Genomic DNA, 23,508 nt, shown 5'->3' on the forward strand with positions numbered 1-23,508 from the left:
GTGATAATGACTCTATTTCCAGTAGTAAAGAGAGCACTGATAGTCCCTGATGTGATTGGGCAATAGAAACACATAAAATATCTGCATTGCATACACCTAATCAACCACTTATAAGAAGCAAGGGGGCCGGCCCAGTGGTGCAAGCGGTTGAGTGTGCGCAGTTCGCTGCGGCGGTCTGGGGTTTGTGCGCACTGACACACTGCTTGTCAAGCCATGCTGTGGCAGCTTCCCATATAAAGTGGAGGAAGATGGGCATGGATGCTAGCTCAGGGCCAGTCTTCCTCAGCAAAAAAAAAAAAAGAAAAGAGGAGGATTGGCAGACGTTAGCACAGGGCTGATCTCCTCACACACACAAAAAATAATAATAATAATAATAAAAAAGAAGCAAGGATCTAGGTGACTGTGTGTATGATACTTTTGAACATTTTTGGAAAGCTAACAAATATTTGAACTCCCAGCCTCATAGGTTGTCTGCTGTTAAGGAGAGAACACTGATTGGGAAAGAATGGGATTCTGTAAGTTGGAATGGGGACAAGTGGGAAGACTCGGATAAAGCTGGGGACGTTGAGACCCTAAATTCTGATGAATCTTCTTTGCCAGTGGAAGTGGCCTCCCCACCCCCAGTAGAAGCAAGCAGCCATCCCACCTCCAGTGGTACTGACTCTTCCCCCCTAAATCCGCCCCCACCATTAACCCTACACTGTCTGAGGACACTGTAATGGCTTCCTTTAAGGCAGTTGCCTTGCAAGACAATGCTAATTCTCCTCAAGACCCACCACTTGTGGCCGGCCCAGTGGCGCAGGGGTTAACTGTGTGCGTTGTGCTGCAGTGGCTGGGGGTTTGCTGGTTCCAATCCCGCGAGCACTGACGCACCACTTGTCAAGTCATGCTGTGGTGGCGTCCCATATAAAGTAGAGGAAGATGCGCACAGATGTTAGCCTAGGGCCAGTCTTCCTCAGGGAAAAAGAGGAGGATTGGCAACAGATGTTAGCTCAGGGCTGATCTTCCTCACACACACCACCTCTTTTTGCTTCTAGACCTATAACTAGACTCAATTTCCAGCAGGCCCCTAAGGGTGAGGTACAAAGTGTGACCCATGAGGAGATGTGCTATACTCCAAAAGAACTACTTAAGTTTTATAATTTATACAAACAGAAATCACAAATTTATGAGAATGGATATTAAGGTTGTGGGATCATGGTGGAAGGAACACACAGTCAGATCAGGCCAAAATTATTGATGTCTGGCATATAATAGACCCTTAGGAGGGTGAAGAATCTGCCTGCAATGTGTTACCCTGTTGGTCTCCAGAGCATATCTGTGAATCTGCCAGAGCCCATGTCTTCCTTTTCTCTCCAGCTCCATAAACATCCCTCCTCAATCTGGAAGAGGATTTGAAAAGGACCAATAGGGGAAGTTTGTTCTTTGTTCAACAGTGTATGAGGAAAAGGTGCTCAATCAAGTGTTTTTCTTTTTTTTTCCTTCTTCCCTATATAATTTTTAAATCTTCACTCTTTCCTCTCTTCTCTAGCCATTGCTTCTTCTTTAGCCATTTGTTTTCCCCCAATCCCTGTAAACACACACCCCCCCACACACACACCCACACACCCACAGGCATTTTAAGGCTTCCCATGACCCACAGATAGAGGCCAAGGTCTTAATCCTTTAAAGTCCATTACAAGGGTGCTCCAGGCTATGTTAATTCACTTCTCTCATGGTCTTGTATTTCAATTGATTCTTTCTATCTGATCAAAGCTTCAAGTAGCTCTTTTGTCCCTTCTGTGTTTTAAGGCCCTCTCCCACGCTGTGACACAAGAATGCAACCTTCCTTTTCAACATGTGCCTGGTCTCTCATTTGTCCTATCAGTTTTCCTAGCGATCACAGAAACCTCACGGCTTTTCCCGACCCTGTCCTGCACAGACAGGGAATTTCTTCAATTATATACATGGCTCTGATGTGTGATTCAATACATTACTCGCCATTCTTACAATATCTTACTGTTTCTCTTCAGCGAGTGTTCCTTCAGCCAAAGCCTATTGAAATCTGACAGTGTGTCAAATACTGTGCTAGATGTTGTGGATATGAAGTGAATAAAACACTATTTCCACCTACGAGGAGCTCATAGGCTAGAAAGCAAAGGCAGCATGTAAACATGTATATTATAGTGCAGTGTGCTAAGTATCACACACTGTGATGTGAAGAAAAATGAACTTCCTCTGTGGGAGTTGATAAAACTTCTCATAGGAAGTGACATTTCCATTAGTCTTGAAACCTAAGTAGGAGTTTGCCAATCAGTGGACAGGGGAGAGAGTGAGGGTAAGAGAAGAATAGGGCACCTGAGTAAAGGAAATTGAGGCTCAGGGCAGAGGTTCTGAAATAACTGAGGAAGATTCTGATGTGTTCATGATACTGACCCTCTTAATCTCAAATTTGTGTGCCCGATGTGCAATAAGCCAATCACTGAGACATCGTGCTTGGAGATGGAAAAAGATTTATTCAAAGTGGCCAAAATGAGAAGGTGGGAGGATAGGTTCTCTCAAATCCACCAAAGCCCCAATAGATAGTTGTATGTTACACTTGCACATCCTGCTAGTTGCTGTATGTGGGACACCGCCTCAGCATGGCCAAACAAGTGGTGCGTTCTGCGTCGCCGGGATCTGAAGCCAGGCCACCAGTAGCAGATGTGCACACTTAACCGCTAAGCCACTGGGCCAGCCCTCAAATCCACCTTAACAAGAGAAGAAAGCAGGGGGTTTTATAGAGCTAAGGGGCTTGGCAGGGGGAGTTTTGGAGAAACAAAGGGTAATCCCGTGTTTCTTTCACACCCAATAAAGCCCCTGGGCAATCTGACTCCTGAGCGTCCACAGGAGCTGGGGGCTGGTTATCTGTTGATCCTTGAAAGCATTCTTTTTCTTCTGCAAAACAAGCTCATAAATCCTTGTGACCCCTGAGTAACCCCTCAGGTAAAACAAGAAAACAGCAAATTGACAAGATTAAGTTCTTTTCATCTATGTCTGTGTTGGGAACAAGGTCAAAAGGTAATCTTATTGAACATTTACAGTTACCCTCAGGTACCCGGCTTCCTTCAGAGTGTTCTGATGGGTTCCACATTGTCGGATGTGAGCAGCATTGAGTGGCAGGGATCAAATTGAGAGGGCCTGGGTAGAGAGAATTGAATTTTATTCTAGAACTAAGAAGAGAGAGAGGAAACTATTTAAGCAGGGGAGTTTGACAGTCAGTTTTGTCTCTTATATGTCCATTGTCACTGCCCTAATTATATGGACTCCTGGTTTTGGAGTCTGAAAGGGGGTGTGGTCTGCTTGCTTAATCAGAGGTGTTCAGGGTAGCCTCTCAGTTGAGACATTGCTTTTTTTTCAGGTCTAGAAAGAGCTTGTTTTCCGTATACCCAGGGCTATTCAGTCTAATCCCAGCGCTCACTTCTGCTAATTCACTTCCTCTATTTATTACTCTGACATTGTCCTCCTAATGTTGTTTCCTCTCCTTAGCCAGAGTTGGACATATACTGACAGCCTTTGTCTCTTTGAATCCCATTTTTCTGTTTTGATACTTTTTTTCTTCAGTTAAGTCGACCTAGTCTTTAAATGTATTGGTGACGTTTTGGCCCATGCCACCCTATGTTTTAATCACTGAGACACAGCCTGCGCCAGTAGCCACGCCTACTGGAGAAGTTGCCAAACCAGGAAGTTTGTCCGCACTAGCGCGCCGTACTGACAGTGGCAGTGCGCAGGCGCAGTTCCCGGCTCCCAGCGGCGTGTTCCTTGTTCCCCAGGTTCCCAGCGTCCTGGCAGGTGGACGCCGAGTCTTCCAAGTCCGCCTCCGGCCGCGGCTTGTCTTGTGCTCCAGTCCCTAACTTCGCAGCCCCTCAGCTCCCGGGGCAGCTGCTGTGGCCCGGACGCCTCCACCGGCGACAGACCCATGGCCGAGCGCGGGGAACTCGACCTGACCGGCGCCAAACAGAACACCGGAGTGTGGCTGGTCAAGGTAATGTTCGCGCGGGTTCCGCTTGCGCTTCTCCTAGTATAAATAGTTTAAGTGACTTGAGACCGTCCCATTCCGTGCGCCTTTTAAAGCTCTTTACTGCCATCTCGTTAGAGCTTCACATAACTTGAGAGGCAGAACTTACTGTTATGTTCGTTAGCAGACGAGAAAATTAGTTTAGGATGCATAGTGTCTTTACTCAGTTAAGAGTCCGGACTTGCCTGGAATGGATCTCTTTTCCCCACGACCTGATTTTGCTGGGCCCCTGTCTTGGTGTCCCCCGACTTGAGCGGTGCATTTTACCCTACACTGAAGAATTTCTGCATCTTCTCTTGGTGAAACTGATTTTAGTCGTGAGTCTGTACGAGGAAGTTGAGGGTCTGCTTTCTGTACAGTTTTCTCGGTCAGAAAGTAGAACTGGTTCCTGCGTACCCTTAAAGTGTTTCCTTTGGTTGATGGCCCTTAATGGAGTTCTCATGAGAGCGAGATAGCTCTGAACTCGCGGAAGGAGAGGCCATTGGACTGGAGTGTTCTTTTAGGGCACGACTGGGTCTCGTGACACTGGCCGTCAGTAAGTTTTTTTTGTAAAAACAACAATCGATTAGTCCTTAGCACAGTATTTGTGCTTTACTTTTTCATATTGGGGAGTGTTATCTCTTAGGGGAGTTTCATAAGACATATGTATGTTCAAAATGTGATTATGACAGTCTTTGAACCTCAAGCAGAATGTAGGGACCTTTGGTTTGTTAATTTTTTTTAAAACTTTTACCACACGGCTGAGTTTTCATCAATTAAATCTGAGAGGCCCTTCCTATCCACCTCTATAAATAGCTCCCTTATAATCATTCACTAGCATGTCAAACCTGTATTATATTCTTCAAAGCACTTATCATACAGTGATTCTATGTTCATGTGTTCGGTGTTGGTTACTGCCTTCTCCCCAGCGCATGCGCGTGCGCACACACGCACCCACCCACCCACAGTCACCTTCCATGAGAATAGGATCCTTGCCTGTCACACCCAGAATTGTGTCTGGCACATGGTAATTGCTCAACAGATATGTGATGAATGAATGAATACTCTCTTATTCTTCATCCCTAACCTTAGTCTCTGGCACTCATTTGACTTATCCCAGCTGTATGAATATGACTTAAAAGGATGGAGTAAATGAGCCTTTCTCTCTCCTACTGCATGCTAAATGGAGGAGAATCGTTAAGGAGATCTCCCTTGCAGACTGAAAGAGCGAGCTTGAAAAAATGGTGGAATTTGAGACGATGCATTTGTGCTTGGAGCATTGTAGATGCTCAATAAACGTTTGCCTTACAGGTTTTGGATGGGTAGACAGAGGCATAGCATAGTGTACCATAGAGAGTGGAACAGAAATGCAAGACTAAAAATGCACATTAACATGGTATGTCCCGGAAAACAGATTATTATGCTTAGAGCAGAGGGTCTGTGTGAAAAAGGTTGGGACCATATACTCATTGTCATATCGTGAAATGAGGATGTCTTAACCTTAGTCTGCAGGAAGTAAGGAACCTTTTGGAGGGTTTTGAGTAAGGCAGGGGTGCAAATGATTTTTTCAGGGGAAAAAAAAAAAACTTGAGGGGAAGATAACCAGAGTCAAAATTAGAAAATTATCACAGGATCATGGGTGTATGGTAATGAAGTCTGAGGAGGGAAACTTTTTCAGTGAAAGTTGTCAGGATTTGTTGACTAAATGAGAATGTGAAAGAATGTAATGAATCTAAAATGAAGAAGTTAAAAAATTTTAGTGCTCTCATATATGGCCATTTGAATACATTTTCTCTCTCTAAAAAGAACTCAAGGGGCTGGCCCCGTGGCTTAGCGGTTAAGTGCGCGCACTCTGCTGCTGGCGGCCCGGGTTCGGATCCCTGCTGCGCTCCGAGGCACCGCTTCTCCGGCCATGCTGAGGCCGTGTCCCACATACAGCAACTAGAAGGATGTGCAGCTATGACATACAACTATCTACTGGGGCTTTGGGGAGAAAATAAATAAATAAAATCTTTAAAAAGAACTCAAGTGAAGCCAATGATTTGTTCTCGTTTTCTAAAGGTAGTTGTAATGTTTTGATTATTTATTGTTTGCATTGTCATTGTTTCCTCATATCAACTTGGCATACAGTGTTTCTTCTTTGTCTAATGTTATGTATCAAAGAAAATAACAGGCTTGCCAATACATCTCTCTGGGGTGCAAAAAGACTTTCTTGCCAGTTCTTGTCATCTGACAAGGACGAGGATTGCTAACAAATACTTTCTGTTCTAAAATCCATTAATTTTCCTCCTTTATTTGACAACTTTTATTTCTGCTCTAGTTAAAGGAGTCCCAGGGGCCAGCCTGATGGCTCAGTGGTTAAGTGCGCGCGCTCCGCTTTGGGGGCCCAGGGTTCGCAGGTTCCGCTCCTGGGCGCGCACTGACGCACCGCTTATCAAGCTGTGCTGTTGCTGCGTCCCATATAAAGTAGAGGAAGAGGGGCATGGATGTTAGCCCAGGGCCAATCTTCCTCAGCAAAAAGAGGAAGATTGGCATCGGATGTTAGCTCAGGGCTGATCTTCCTCACACACACACAAAATAAATAAATAAAATAAAATAAAAGAGTCCTAGTAGGCAATGGAGTTTGATTTGCACATTTGTCAGATAGTTTGAACTTGTTTCATTTGCACTAGGGTTAGCATCCAATGTGATTTTCATGCCCATATCTTGAGCATACTTGGATTTTCATCTCTGAATTACAGGAATAAATTATATGAGTGAATCAAATCTTAATGGTCAGGCTCATTTTCAGCTTTTTTTGTGTGATATTAAAATATAACATGTTGCTTAGAAAGTGTCTTCATTCTTATCCAATCAGAGTTTGTGAATAGAACTACATACCAATTTCGAGTCTTTTCTCTATACATTAATATTTCTCATTACAAATAATACCTTGAGTTCTGATCTTTGAGGATTGTCGCAAAATATATGAGTTTCTTGCTAGAGTATTTCAAAGTTTATGGGCCATCTTGTGCATATTTTATTAATTCCATCACTAAACAGGTATAGAACAGGATAAATACAGTAAGAGCTATACATATAAGATCTCTGAGAGTTTTGGACAGGAAAAAAATTGGCTAGCTGCAACAGGAAAGACTTCATGGGGAAGGTGACATTTAAGAAGAGCCTGTAGAGTTGATTAGTTAGAAAAAACTTCCCAGCAGGGCCGGGGAGAACTAGAGTGTGTTCAGGAAAAGGCAGATATAAGTAGAAGATTGTGTGCCAGAATGTCTAGGACCTGTACTGTTCTGCCCTAATGAAATGCCATTTCTGGGGTTTGGAATGTCTTAAATCTACAACAGAATGATGATCCGAACAAGTTTTGATAGGTAATAGACGTGATTGGATTTGACTTTACGATAGATGTCATCTGCCAAAACATACAAACAGTCACAATTTTAACTAAGCTCGTCCCTTGTAGTTTGCATTACCCTATTCCTATTGGTCACTCGGTGCCAGTGTTAGGTTGCCAATTGGTCACACTGCTACTACACACCCTATACTAAATCATGATTTAAAAATTTGGTGATGTTTAAAAATATTTTAGCATAGTTCTGTTGTTTGGCTTCCAATATTTAGACTTCTGGTAAAATCATTGTCTCTAGTTAAGGTTGGCGGAGGTACATGATAGGGAAGAGGAAGAGATAAAGCTGCCAAGGTTGTTAGGAGCCGTGGGATTTTTGTCAATCGTGAGTATCATCCTGGGGCCTGAATTATAAGAAATGTTATTTCTTTTCTGGGAATGGACAGGTGGAGGTACTGACAAGAGCTGTGGTAGGTCTAACCAACAGCTTTCTAGCCAGCAAAAAGATGTGTTTCTAGTCCGCTCAACCCTCTTGTAAGCATGCTGACTAATGTTTGTGAGAGGAGAGGATCAGGAAAGGAGGGATGGACATCATCCCCTCTGAATGCTGTGTCTTTTATTCGACTCAAATGCCAGCAGGCTCAGCTTTTTTTTTCACAGACAGGTAAGCAGTTGGACATTGACAGTCAAAGAGAAAGCTATAGAGAAAGCTATATACCAGGGAGAGATGAAACTAGAGTGGGTGATATCTCAAAGCCTTGCAGATAGTAGGGGAAAAAGGAACTTACATTTCTTATGTATGAAGTATTGTACAAATTAGTACCTACTTCATAGGTACTAATTATCTTTATTTTTCAGATGATAAAATTGAGGCTTAGCGGGGCTAATTATCTTGCCCAAGCTTGGAAGAGTGATTCCAATTTAGGTCTGTTTGGCTACAGAGCTTATGCCAGGAATAGAAAATGTCTTTTTTCCTCTTAAGTCTTTTTAATGAGTTATCTCCCTCGAGAACAGAGGTGAGGTGGGGATTTCATTTCTCCGTCCTTGGGTCTTGTCAACTCCATATGTTGACCTTCAAGAGAATATGATAGAAAAAGCTGCCTGTCATAGATTGGGTTCCCTGGGAGCTGATTCTGAAATGGAGATTAGCATGCAGGGGTTTGTTAGGGAGTGCTCTTGGGATCACCACCTGTGGAAGGAAAAGGACTTAATCAGGATGGGGCAGAGGGTATGATGCAATCTCAGTGGAAGCTAAGGACGATTCCACAGGGAGCCCTCTGGAGCTATCCTGAGTTGGGGCAAGGTATACCCTGTGTCTACCAATCATTGCATGTGGTTTGCCCCAGAAGAGTGCGTGATCTTGGCCAAAGGGCCTCTCTTGGAGGCAATTCCAAGGAGAACTAACAGCTGAAGGCTATTAGCCACAATCCTGGCAGCTGAGGGAATAAGGCCTTTAGTCTTAAATGGGGATATGGGTGTCACATCACAGTGTCTACTACAGTGCCCTTAATTTGCTTGTATTCTGGGAGCTTGGAGACTGGTAGTTGGGGAACTGGATATTTAACGAACCAAAGTTGGCAGAGAAGTTTAGGGGAGTAATATCTGTACATATCACCTTAGCACCTTGACGTCAAAGGCGTAGTTGACCTTTCTTATCTGCCCAGCCTGAGTGAACAGGTGGGTGGATTGATTTGTCCAACAAGCTTTCAATGATTGCCAGTCATTGTGCTAGGCTCCGAGAACATTATGGTGAGGAAAAAGAGACATGGGCCGTGCTCTGTAAACTAGGATTTACAGTCTACTGCAGGAGACAGACATCAATCAAATATTAGTCCTAATGAAAACAGTTACAAACAGATAAAGACCCTGAAGCAAGGAATATTGTTCTGTGAGTGTGAATAACAAAGGAACTTGACCTAGGCTAGGGAGTCAAGGGAGCTTTCCCTGAGGAAATAATGCTTAAGTGAGTCATTTTCTATCACTTTCTCTGGTCTCTGGAAATCCGGGAAACATCCCATTGTACCTATTATCTTGTCTCCATTTGATTTTCTTTAATGAATGTGGAGACAGTGGAAACAACACAGATATCTCACAAGTGACGTGTTGACAAGAGTGTTTTGGGGAAATTTACTAAGAGAGTAGATTTCAGGTGTTCTCATCACACACAAAAGTTATTATGTGAGGAGATGATATGTTAATTAGCTTGACTAGTAATCATTTCACTATGTATGTCAAATCATCATGTTGTACACCTTAAATATATAAAGTTTTATTAAAAATAAAATGGTTTAATTAAAAATATCATTTGTCCAGAAAAAGGTATTTTGGAGTCTTGGCACCGTATATACCATTATTTTTTCTTCCCCTTCTCCCTACCTTTTTTCAGACTTAATGTTAATGGGCTAGAACTTCTAGGAAGCCCATTTATAAACTCTTGATATAGAAAGTTGTATATGATTAACATAGTATCCTCATTGTAGTCTATTTTTCATTGCAAGGGTATAGTATTTTGGCAACCTTTTGAATTAAATAAGCTGGTGGGCTTACCTAGGAACCTACAGTTTTATTGTAATAATGATGACAATGCAAATGAGTTCCAAACTTGTTTTTATCAATTAACTTATGGAACGTAATCTTTTTTTAAGTTGGCAGTTGCTTATATTAAGTACAATTTATTGTACTGAATTTGATTCTTAAGTTTGTTTTAGTGTTTGATTTATAGTTACTTCACTTAGAACTGCTTTCTTGTTGTTTGGCCTAAACTGTAGTCTCCAGCAGTTTTATCACAGAATCTTCTGACCTGGTTACTGTATTGAAGAAGTGTGGTCTCATTCAAGAGTTCTGAGTTCTAAAACATTGTCTTTCCTATATGTTAACAGCATTTCAAAGAACCAGCAGTGAAGGGACAGCAGCAGGTTGGAAAATGCTCCAGCATTTAGCGTTTTCCCCTCTTCCCCCTTATTTTAAGGTAGATCTCTGAAATAACGTTTCCCTCTGAGAATGCAATGAGGTTTATTAAAATTAAATTCTTTTTTTTAAAAGATTTTATTTATTTATTTTTCCCCCCAAAGCCCCAGTAGATAGTTGTATGTCATAGCTGCACATCCTTCTAGTTGCTGTATGTGGGACACGGCCTCAGCATGGCCAGAGAAGCAGTGCGTCGGTGCGCACCCGGGATCTGAACCCCGGCCGCCAGCAGCGGAGCGCGCGCACTTAACCGCTAAGCCACCGGGCCGGCCCTTAAAATTAAATTCTAAATCCTAGGTATATCCCAATAATACCATTATTATCATAACATTAGCTGACGTTTCTTCAACAATATCCAGTCATTAAAATAATAACTCTGCCCCCACTATGTGCCAGGCTATTTTAGATGCTAAGGTTATGGCAGTAAACAAAACACAATATATCTGCCTCCTGCAGAGTACATTCTACTGGGGAGGGAGAATAGACAACAAATACGTATAGAGCAGGTGATAAGTGCTCTGAAGAAAAATAAATCAGATTAAAAGGTATAGAAATAAAAAGCAGCTAAGGGTGCTAATTTAAATAGGGTGGGGAAGGACCTTACTGATAAGGTGGTCCTTGAGCAGACACCTAAAGGAAATTATGGGGCATGCCCTGCAGATATCTGAGGGAAGAATATTCCAGACAGAAGTAACAGTAAATCAGAGGCCCTCAGATGGGATGGTGCTGGGCATGTTCTCAGATCCATGTGGTTAGAGTCGAGTGAATGAGAGAAAGTAGGAACTCAAGGGTGGGTTTGGAAGCATTTTTGTTAAGGAGACACAACCAGCAACCACCCTGAAGCTAACCAAGCCTCCCTACAAGAGCTACGCCCATGACCTTGCCTTATTTTTAATGCAGAGATCTCTTCCGCAGGAGATTAAGCGTCATTACCATAATCTGAAGTGTGCCTGCCTCTCCGTTTTGAATATTCATTCCCCAACTGAAATAAAAGTTCCTGCTTCTCTTTGTTTGGGGATGCCATGACTTTGGAAATGATTCCTCATGGCCTGTTATTTGCTGCAAATACACTTTACTTTGTGAGACAACTTCCACTGGTGTAGAGTCTTATTTAACTCACCAGGAGGTGAGCCCACTTGGTTTGGTGTCAGTAGGAGATGAGGCCATGGGCTAGCAGGGGGCTGAAATATTTAAGACATTATAGGATTTTTACTCTGAGTGACATGGGAAGCCAGTAGCCATAAAGAGGCAGTGTGGCATGGTGTTTATGGAGCTAGATGCCTAGGTTAGAATCCTGACTTTACCACTGGTAATTGTGAGACCTTGGGCAAATAATAACTTTTTGGTGCCTCAGTTTCTTCCTGTGCAAAATGAGATAATAATAGAGTTGTTATGAGGATTAAGTGAAGTAATATTTGTAAAGTGCTTAGAAAAGTACCTGTCACATAGTAAACACTATGTAGACGTCTGTTAAATTGAAAGGCTTTGAGCAGAATAGGATCATCTGACTTATATTTTAAGATGGTCACTTTGGCTGCTGTATTGAGAATAAACTAGGTATGGACAAGAGTGGAAGCAAGGAAGTCAATTAGGCTATTACAGAATTATACAAGAGATGATGGTGGCTTGGCCTTGGATGATAACCTGGAATTGGTGAGAAGGGGCTGGAATCTGGATATAATATGAAGGTGTTGCTGACAGGATATGTCAGTTGATTGGATGTGGAATGTGAGAAAAAAGGAGCTATTCAGCTATTCTGAACTCCAAGGTTTCAGACTGAGTGCCTGGAAGAATGGAATTGACTTTTACTGAGATATGGAAAATTGCAGGAGGAGCAGGTTTATGAGGGAGAAATGAGAGTTATAACGTGGAGATTTTAAGTTTGAAATGTCTACTGAATATTCAGTTGGAAAGTTTGAGTAGGCACTTGGCGATATAAGTTGGGTCTTGAGGGGAGAGCTTGGACTTGCTGTAAATTTGGAAGTTGTCACTATACAGATGGTATTTAAAGTCATGAGACTGGATGAGATTACGTAAGGTTGAGTGTGGCTACAGAAGAGGAGAGGTCTGAGGACTGAAACCAGGGCCCTCAAGTTAAGACGTCAGGAAGGTGAGAATATAGATGTGTGGAGAGCAAAAAAGGAGAGTCCAGGGAAGTAGGAGGAAAATTAGGAGAGATTGTGGTGATTTGAAGCCAAGTGAAGAAAAGTGTTTGAAGGAGGTGGAAATAGTTCTTAAATATTGTTGATAGGTATGTGAGATCAGGACTAAACATTGACCTGGCAGTATGGAGATCTTTGGTAAGCATAGTCATCAGTTTCAGTGGGGTGGCAGAGAGGAAAGCTGATCTAGAGTAAGACAGAATGGCAGAGGGGGAACTGTAGTCGGCCAGCAGAGACAACTCTTTCCAAGAGCTCTGCTCTAAAGAGAGACAGAGAAATGGGACAGTGGGTGGAAAGAGTTAAAGAGTGCCCTTTTTAGGTGTATGATCTTTAGCAATTTGCTAAACTCCTTGTGCCTCAGTTTCCTCATTTGTAAAATGGAGAAAATAATAGGATTGTGTGAAAATTAGATGGTTAATATATTTAAAATGTTTAGTGTACTTGTCTCTTAATATATTAGTTATCTATTGCTATATAGCATATTACCACAGGCTTAGAAGCTTAAAACAACACACATTATTATCATATCATAGTTTCTGTGGATCAGGAGTCCTGGCATGGCTTAGTTGGGTTCTCTGCTTCAGAGGCTCTCACAGGTTGCAATCAGGGTGTCAGCCAGGGCTGGATTCTCATCTGAAGTTGTGACTGGGGAAGAATTGTTTCCAGCTTCTGTCTTCCTCCAGTGTTGTTGGACCGAGGGCCTAAGTTCTTAGCTGGCTGTTGGCTGGAGCCTGCTGGTAGTTTCTTGCCACCTGGGCCTCTCCAACGTGGCCGCTTACTTCATCAAAGCATGCAAACTGAGAAAACAATGAAAGAAGCAAGAGAGAAGTTACAATCTTATGTAACTTAATTATGGAAGTAACATCTCATCACCATTGCCATATTGTATTGATTAGAAGCAAGCCACAGGTCCTGTTCTCAAGGAGGCAATTACACAAGGATGTGAATATCAGGAGATGGGGATCCTTGGGGGCCATCTTAGAGTCTTCCTGTCTCATTACTAAGCTCTCTGAGTGTTAGCTATCATCATCATCATCATCATTCTGGTGGGAGAAATGATTAAGTAAAAGGGAATGGAAGAGAGGAAAGGTAGAATTGAAGGAAAGATGTCCTTGATTAGACTACAGGGAAGGAAATTCAGTTTACAAGTGGAGGGATTGGCCATAGTTCATCTGTTGTTTTAAGAGGGGAAAGCAGAGTAAAAGGCCCCAACTGTGGCTAAGTGGTAAATTTAGAGGTTCTCTTTTGATGGTTTGTCCTCACTGCAGAGGAAGTCAGGTTATCAGCACAGAGGAAGGAGGAAGGAAGAGGTGTTATAGGTTTGAGGAGTGAAGAGAACGTGTGATTCATCTGCAGTGGTAGAGTGGATTGACTGGGGAGATGGAGTTACATTGCCAGGCAACTTGAAGGGCTTACTTGATGTTAGTAGCCATATATTTCAAGTGAGACCATTTAGCATGGTTGTGAGTTTTTCTTCAGTGCTCAGGTGCAAGTGTGGAGGAGGAGCAGGAATAGCACAATCAAATAAGATAATAAATAGATAAGTAAATAAATTAATAAAATAAGTAGTAATAGAGATTGGCTTTAAACGGGATGAAGGTTCTGCCAGGCAAGTATGATGGAGGGAGATAGGGGCAAGGGAATGGTTTTAGTGATGGACTGTGAAATGTAGGTCTGTTAAAGACAGAAGTGAGGGTAAGCAGAGGAGCACAGTGTAAAGATGTTAATTAGAGTCAGTGATTTGAATTGTTGGAGTTGAAGTACTGAGGAGAGAGCCAGGAAGTTAGGAGATGGTGGTTGGAATGGTTGCTTGAAATGCAGATTTTAGAAGAGATACTGTTATTGATAATGAGAAAGTCTTACAGTATCCAAATATAGGTCTCATTTGATCCAGTAACTTGGAATATGATGAAGAAAAGACACCATCTTTCTGGAACCTAAGGACTTTCTTAGGGAATATAGCTTGTGATTGATTGGTAGAGTAGGCTGCTATCTGTAGAAGGTAATTTTCTCTTTGCATTAGAGAATTGTCATGAAGGTTCCCTGGTGTTAAAAATCAAAGACAAAGCAAGAGTCAAAGGCTAACTTGTTAGGCACTATTTCAAGATTGAGGCCATAAGGTAATAATTACATAGTCCAAGGATTCAAGGTTTTATTTGATGTTGTAATAGTATTTGTGCAGATTAGTTTTAGATCTTTATTTAGTTCTGACAGGTAATGTTGTGGACATTTGCTTCTTTGACTAACCAGTATCCACTTACTCTGACACTGTAACAGCACCCTGGTTTTCCTTTGTGGAAACCACTGCTCTGTCTTTTCAGTCTGTGTGATTTTAATGGTGTTGACTACCCGTCCCCAAAGGTATCATGGACTCAGGCTGGGCAGTGAAAGAATCTCGTCTCTGGGTTCAGTAATAGGCCAACGAAGGACACATGACCTAGTCAGAGCCATGAGAGACAATTATGTTGTGCTGGGGACTTTTGAGAAGGAGAACTCTCGCTCTTCAGGAGCTGCTTTAGTCATCTTGCTACGCAAGGGGGAAGGCTGTCAAACAAGTGAGTCAACTTGGTGAGGAGAAGAGATAGTAGATGGTAAAAGAAGTCCTGGTAACATCATTTGAGCTCATAATTTGAGCCTCTTTAAAACCACCTCTGGGGCTGGCCCCGTGGCTTGTCGGTTAAGTGCGCGCGGTCCGCTGCTGGCTGCCCAGGTTCGGATCCCGGGCGCGCACCGATGCACCGCTTCTCCGGCCATGCTGAGGCCGCGTCCCACATACAGCAACTAGAAGGAAGTGCAGCTATGACATACAACTATCTACTGGGGCTTTGGGGGGAAAAATAAATAAAATTTAAAAAAATAAATAAATAAATCCACCTCTGGAATTTTTAGTTACTTTTATCAATAAATCCTCTGTATGTCTAAGTGGTTTTCTTCTCACCTACCTCCTTTTTCATCAAAGGAGACCTAATAGGTAGATACAGTTATTATAAGGAGTTTGCCAAATCCTCTAAGCTTGTATGAGTAAGTGGAGTGCAGTATAGTTGAAACTTGGTTAAGATGTGGAATCTTCAAAACTCTCTTCCCCTTAGATCTCCTATATACTCTTCTTTAGTGGTGTAGCACAGAGAACATCAGCCCAATCTGGAGTCAAGTCCTGGGTCTGATACCAGCTAACTGTTATTTCAACCCTTTAAGCCTCAGTTTTCTCATCTATAGAATGAGAGCAATTTTGTGAGGTGATTGGGAGGATTAAATGGAATAATGGATGTAAAATGTCTAGCATGGTACCTGACATTGTTGGCTCCCTTCCCTCTTCTCTTTTCCAAACTTTTAGCAGACTGTCTGACATGTAGTAGTTGAATAAATTTTAGTGTAAAGAGTGCATACATAATTGAACAAATACCATTTGGGTCTGCTTTTGTCCCTTTTATTCCTGAATTTTTACTATTTTCAAAGCACTGCAATTTGGCTAATGGTCAGGTGGTTCTTTTTGCAGATGAAATCTTACTAAATAGAATTTTTTTTCCTTTCCAGCTTTAGAAGCTCTCTCTGACCCAGTTATACATTCATGTTCATATTATCATTCCAGGATTACTGTGGGGAATAATAATGACACCTGACACTCATTGAGTACTTGCTTTGTGTAAGGCATTATGCTTTATGCTTTATAAGTAGTATCTCACTCCTCATGATAGAATAACCTTAAAGCTGTGTGCTGATTCCAGAGTTCAAACTGCTTCTTAGAAGAAATGAGATAAGGTATGTAGTAGAGATTCAGCATACATTCCCATAACCTTTTTGAGAATTAAAACCCTTCTGATTACATATATCTAGATAGTTACAGACACAATATAGTGTATTGGTTAATAGCATAGATGCTGGAACCAGACTGCCTGGGTTTGAATCCTGGCTCCATCATTTACTAATTATATAACCTTGGCTAAATTATATAATCCCTGGGTGCCCCAGATTCATCTTAGAGTGGGGGTAATTAATAGTACTTACCTCATAGAGATGTGAGGATTAAATGCATAAATGTATGGAAAGTGCTTATAACAGTGTCAGGAGAGTAGTAAGTATTATATAAATATTAGCTATTATATTTAATAATCTCTTTTATTTCAGCAGATATTGGTCAGAGTTACAATCTTATACATAATAAAACTTGACTTTTGAAATCATCTTAAACTCAGTGGTGTCTCTAAATATCTTGTCAGAGTGTTATGCTCCTCTGTGAAGCCTTTTCTGGTAGCCTTTGTTATCTCTGAATTTTTATTGGACGTTGGGAACATAAGTTAACACTTCGTTGTTAAGTTATTTGACCAGTGTTAGTTTGTGTCACCAACTCAATTGACTTTAAGCTCTTTGAGAACTAAAATAATTTCTTACGTATCTTAGTATCCCTTATAGTGTAAAATATATAATGAGAGCTTGATACTTAATGATCAGTTATTACAGGCAGAGAGTAAAATAGAAGTAGTATATCATTTTATGTTTAAAAAGATTTTTTAGCATCTAAAACATAGACTTATTAGTGTTTTACTTTGTTTTAGGTTCCTAAATATTTGTCACAGCAGTGGACTAAAGCCCCTGGAAGAGGTGAAGTTGGGAAACTGCGGATTGCCAAGTAAGTTATTTATGTATTTTTGACATTTTAAAAAGCTGTGTTTTGGAATTTTTACAAGTGCTTTTAAATGTAGTTACAGTTCTTTCTTAGGTAGAGAATTTACCTGGAAAATGAGAAGTAATGAGCATGTCAAGGCTTGTCAACAGATGGTTAGGTGCCCTGTAGGGGTTGTGTGTGCACATGTACACACACACATGCATCCCTCTGGTGATAGGTATAAATGTAAAGTCAAATTTATTGGTAAAACTTACTGGCAGTGAAGCAGCAGAGTATATAGTTCTCTTTTCCCCCCATCCTCGCCACATCTTATGAGGAGGTGTGCTTGAGTTGGACATAACTGGATGCACCAAGTTAAGTGCTTCAGTAGAAGGATTTTGCCACTGTGCCACCATATCTATTTATAGAGGTGTTGGAAGAGGTAGGGAACACCTGGTAAACAATCTAAGTGTAGTTTCCTGGTTGAAGAAATGGCCTTGTTAGGGACGGAAGCCTCCAGAGCTCAGCCCATGTCAGCCAGAGGCCTTGTGTTTCATTCTATCCATTCTTAATCCAACTTTAAACAGATTTCCATTCCTAGTACTCCATTGAAATAGCTCTTGTCTGTCACTAATATCCTCCTCTTTATCAATTAGCTTTTGCTTCGTAACAAACCACCCCAAAATTTAGTGGCTTAGAACAAAAACTGTTTTATTTGCTTATAATTCTATGGGGCAGTTCTGGTTGGGGCTAACATGGCTGGTCTTCCTGGCTAGAATGGCCTCACTCATGTGTCTAGTGGCTGGCTTGCTATCAGCTGGGGCAGTGGTCATGTGTGTTTCATCTTCAGCATGCTCATTCACATGATGGTGAAAGAGTTCCTAGTAGCAAAAGAGAGGGAAGCCACAATGCACAAGCACTTTGCAAGCCAGTGCTTACATCATGTTTGCCGAAGTCCTGTTGGCCAATGCAACTCACATAGCCAAGCCCAGATTCAAGCGTGGAGCAATAGACTCCACCTCTTGGTGGGAGTTGCTACAAAGAATTTGTGGTTCTTTTTTGCAGTCTACCACATCCACATTCCTAAATCTTAAGAGTCAGCTAGCAGCCAGCCCTCCACTTAATTGACCTTCAAGAGAATTTCACGTAGTTGATCATGTCTATCCTCAAACCCTTTTTTTCATTTCACTTCTGGGACAGCACTCTCTTGATTCTCCTCTTCCCTCACTGGCTGTTCCTACTTAGTCTCTCTTGCTGGCTCTTTCTCATCTTCTCAGTCTGTAAGTATTATTTGACCCCAGGGCTTAGTCTTCAGTTCTTTTCTCTCTCTTTTGACTGACTTCCTAGGTGGTCTCACCTAGTGTCATAGCACGTACCAGGTGGTATTTAAAGATGTATCTCAAGCCTGGTCTCTCCCCTGATCTCCAGACTCGTACATCTGACTGCCTCTTTAGGTTTCCACTTGGATGTCTCAGAAGCATCTCAGACTTAATAGTCGCTATTCCTCTGTTCCTTCTCTCTGGAACATTCTTACTCTAGATATCCCCATGGCTTGCTCCATACTTCTTTTAGGTTTCTGTTCAAATGTTAGCTCAATGAGGCCTTTTCTGACCACCCCATATAAAATAGCACCCTGTGCCCTCTTATCTCCCTTATTCTCTTTTCTCCCTCTGTAGTGCTTACTACCATTCTTTCATTAGTTGATAAATATTTATTCAGCTTCTACTGTGCCCATTGATATACTGTACATTTGCTTGTGTTGTCCGTCTCTCCTGCTAGAGCACAAGCTCCACGAGGTCAGGAGTTTTGTCTTGGTGACTGTATAGCTCCAGGGTCTAGAGCAGCGCCTGGTGTAGTAGACACTCAGTAAATGAAAACTGCTATGACAAATTTAGTAACAATAGCTGTTTTATTCTTTGATTTCCTTAGGCTATAATTCCAAAAGTGAGAGAGTTAGAAAATCAGAGCGTGACATTTTTCAGGCTTAAATTTTTCCTGCTTGCTCTCCCTAGACCTCTTTTTGCCTAAAATACCCACTATCTCTATGCAAAGCTTATACTTTTGGAGAGATCATTTTAAAGTTTCCTCATTAAAGCCAGTCAACTGTGGAGTTTGGATTTGGTGAACTCCTTTTGGGTTTCGTTCTTTGGAGGAGCAATGCTGTATTCTTAGATGATGTCACATCTTTAAAGTAAGAAACTTTGATGCCTTCATGTGTTTATGCCCCAGGTATTTTGTTCTTCATCTTACTTGTCTTCATTCTAGACATATCTTTTCATTCTTCATTTTGTTTTAACAAGATATTGATTGGAAACAGGCATGCTTTTATATCCAAAGTTCTAAAGTTCGGTAGGGACAAGTAATATCTTCTTTTCTCAAGAAACAACGACACATTTAATAGCAGAACCAGGCTTGAATTCAGGCCTTTGAGTGATAAGAAAACTCCAGCAGGTTCCAGTTCCAGCTCTGTCACTGTCAGTGAGACTTTGTACGAGTCACTTAATCTTTTGAGTTTAGATTCCTTATCCCTAAAGTTGCCTATTTTGCAGGCCTTTTATATGAATTCAGTGAGATAATATGGAAATGGTTGTCATTTATTTGTATATTTAACTTTATAAAATGAACATATTCCTGGAAAGTTGTAGATAAATCTTTTTTTTTGAGTTGTCATACTTTTGTTGAAAGAAAAAAGGAATGCATACTTTTAATTGAAATCTGTGGTGATCTTTTTCCTTTTTCAATGTGGAATCCTTTGTAATGCAGTTAATTATGTACTTTTTCTGTTGTGGACTTCAGAATTTCTTATAATTGGTTTTACTGGAAATGGGAGCCACCATTAAAATAAAATCTCAGAAGTGTGTCACTGAGGAAAGGCCGGCTAGAGTGTGTACATGATGAGCCATGTGGTATTGTGGAATGACCACACTAGAGCTCAGGACCTGGGTTCTAGTCCTGAGTGGCTCTTGATACTTGTTTGGCCTTAGGCCTTAGCCGTCTAAGCCTTAGCTTTCTTGTTTCTAAAATGTGAGTAATAATGCCTTCCTGACCCATAGGATTTTTATGAGACAAATGAACTAGCTTAGGGTTTGTTAAAATGCGTTGTAAACTCAAATATTCTCCTTTCCCTGCCATGACTATTGCCTTCCTGAACCTCTGTGTAAAGAAAATGCCTGGTTGAGGAATGTAAAATTTTTCTTTCAGTGTGGGGAGAAGGGGCTAGTATGAGGAAATAGAGTGAGAAGAGCTGAGGTTCAGGGAAAATGTAAGCCCTAGGTACTACTTTAATCCCTAAAGTAAAATATTAAAGATAGCATGCTAAATAGCTAATAATAATGGATGTGCTGCAATTTTTATCACCCTTTGCTTGGTAGAAAATTTCAAGCTCCTTTTCTCCCTTAGTTTAAAGCAGATGGTTTACGTAGTTGCATCTAATATACATAGGGTGGCCATACCCCCAAATTTGCCTAGAACAGACCCAGTTTACATGTTTTCCCTGTGCAATTAATAATGTCCCCTCTTTCACTCTTCAGAGTGTCCTGGCTTTGACCATAAACTATATGTTTGACCCTTAATATTAACAGATGTCTGTGTGTATTTTATATGTAGATCTAGTAGATTTTCTACCTAACATGATACATAATCTTGTAGAAGATCTAGATCCTTTTAATGATGAGAGCAGATTTATAGTTATTAGTACTGTAAGATTGCTATGGAAATGCTTGAAAACAGCCTGTTCCATAGTAGGTTGCTGGCTATTTTGTTTATGTTACTAATTTACTTAGCTTTCATTGCTTTCACTGAATTACTAAATTCACTGTTAAACAAGTATAGGATGAGTGAGGAATAGCTTAGCAGGGAATGTGACTAGATTATCAGGATTTTAGTTGATTTCAAGCTAAATATGAGCCATCAAGGTTATGTGGCTATAAACAGAAGGCTCCATTAATAGGTGTTTGTTTAGAGTGAAGTGGGATGATAATCCCATTCTTTTCTTTGCCAGTTAGCTTACAATGCAAACATTATGTCCATTTCTTCGTGCTGCACTTAGAGACAGGGACAAATAAGTTCATTCAGTGGAGTGAAACTAGGATAATGAGAAAACTAAAAAAAAATCAGTGTCCTATGAGGAACGTTGAAGGTACTATGGCTGTTAAGAGAAGATTTAGGGCAGACCAGGTGAAACTGTCTTCAAATATTTTTAAGACTAGAAGATGTATAATCAACTACTGGTTCTTAGAGAGGCAAATTAACCAATTTCGGGGGGTATCTGTGTGGTTAAAAAAAGTATATTTGGGTAAAAAATGAAAATGATGAAGGTTTTAAAAAAGCAACGTGGCATATTGATTATGAGTATGGACTCAGGAGTCAGTGAGCTCTGGGCTTTTTTTGTCACTTGCTAGCTATGTGACTTTGCTTACCCCCTCTGTTTCTTTATCTGTTAAAAGGACATGGCATTAATACCTCATAGGTTAAATGCATGTAAAATACTTATAAGTGTTCACCTACTGTCATGCCACACATACTACGCAGTACAGACAGTAGACCCTGCATTGTGTCTGATGTCGTGGTGAGGGGAGGTCCCCTCCCCGTCACATCTCCCAGAGTTAAGCAGCAGCAGCTTGCTGTGTGACAGGCCAGGAGCTAGGAAGATCTACATGGTGTTTGTTCATTCCAGCAGAGGCAGGACTGGGAGAGACAGAGGGGAGGGAGAAAACATGCAGCTGGGATTGCAGCTCTTCCGAAATTTGGTTCTGTTTATACCTGAGAAAAGGAGAGTCCAGTTATGAATAAGATGAGAGTTAACAGCTTATTTTAACAGTTGGTAACATTTGGGCCATTTTTGGCAAGCAATTTATGCGATGTTCTAAACCATTGTACTTGGATTATTTTTATACCTTTGGACATCTAATGTGTACCGCATTTTAGTTAGTTTATAATTTTGCTTTAGCTTGTGTAATTTCAAAACCGACCTGTCTACATCACCATCCTGCCTCAGAAAACTTCAGTTTTCAGTTTGATATATGTTGTATTTTACTGACAGTCATGCAGTCCGTACTAATGGCTTCTCTCAGACACTCTTAGTTTTTAGCTTTATTTCTAAACACGTTTGACATTCAAGGTCATGTGGGGCCCACTAAAAAAAAATATGCAAACAAAAAATCGAGATAATTTTTCTGTTATAAAATTAATAAGTTTATAACAGTGTTATACTATTGATAGGAGTTTAAATTGGTACAAACTTTCTGAAGGGCAGTCTGGCAACATACGTATGTATATATATACATATATGCATGATATAAACACACATAGACAAACAGTTGCTCAGAACTGTTTTCTTCCAGTTAGCTCACAGTGCAAGCGTTATGTTCAGTTCTTGGTGCTGTCCTTATAGAAAGACACAGATGGACTCATCCAGCAGAGTAGGACTGGGATGATGAGAAGGCTAGAAAAATTAATAATAAAATATTCATGCTTTTGACTGAGCAGTTTCATCAATTTCTAGGATCTTAGCCCATGGAAATAAATCTTAGTGATGCAAAGATTGATTATACAAGGATATTCATTTCAGCATTGTTTGTGATAGAGAAAAATTAATAATATTCTCAAATTCCTTAGTATGGGATTAATTAAATAAACTGGGCACATTTTTAATTTATTTAATACTTTTATTTTAAAACAAAACAATCTGAAGCTACAGAAAAGTTGGAAGAACTGTATAAAGAACTTTTTTCCTACAAACAAAGACATTCTCCTACATAATCACTGTAAACCCCTCCAAATCAGTAAATTAACATCAAATAGTACTACTGCCTAATCCTTAGACTTCTTTTAAGGTTTGCCAGTTGTCTCAATGTTTATAGCAAAAAGATCCAGTCTACAATCTTGCATTGCATTCTGTTGTCAGGTCTCCTTAGTTTCCTTAAATTTAGAACATTTGGAAGTCTTTCCTTGACTTGTATACTGTATAAACACCAACATTCTTGATGTTTACAAGGCGATTATTTTATAAAATTTGGGTTTGTCAGATGTTTCTTCATAATTCGATTCAGGTTATGTATCTTTGGCAAGAATATCACAAAAGTGAATCTGAGTTCTTAACAGTATTTTAGCAAGGTTTGAATGTTTTCATTTTGTCCCCTTACTGGTAGTGGTAACTTTGATCGTTTGATTAAGGAGTGTCTTCTAAGCTTTTTCACTGTAAATTCACTCTTTTCCCCTTTGTAATTATTAAGTATTCTCTGGGGTTGTACTTTGAGACTGTATAAATATTCCATTCTTCATCAAAGTTTCCACTTTATTTATCTATGTTAACATGAACTCATGAATTCTAGTTTTATTCAGTGGGTCACAATTTGTTACCATTATCATTTATTCTTATGTTCAAATTATGCAAAATTTAGCCAGTGGAAGCTCCTTT

General features: G+C 40.6%; 1 protein-coding gene across 1 annotated transcript in view; it reads left to right on the forward strand.

Annotated features, from left to right (window-relative positions):
- The first annotated feature begins 3,740 nt into the window (after positions 1–3,740).
- GTF2F2 (general transcription factor IIF subunit 2) overlaps positions 3,741–23,508 on the forward strand; it is a 138,817-nt gene continuing 119,049 nt past the window's right edge. Inside the window, exons 1-2 of the mRNA XM_004433636.3 lie at positions 3,741–4,003; positions 17,041–17,114. Coding sequence (XP_004433693.1) covers positions 3,938–4,003; positions 17,041–17,114 — 140 coding nt within the window. The 5' untranslated portion in view covers positions 3,741–3,937. The remainder of the gene's footprint in view (positions 4,004–17,040; positions 17,115–23,508) is intronic.

Source organism: Ceratotherium simum, chromosome 10 (assembly GCF_057802395.1).
Source record: "Ceratotherium simum simum isolate JZ-2026a chromosome 10, ASM5780239v1, whole genome shotgun sequence".
NCBI classification, from domain to species: domain Eukaryota; kingdom Metazoa; phylum Chordata; class Mammalia; order Perissodactyla; family Rhinocerotidae; genus Ceratotherium; species Ceratotherium simum.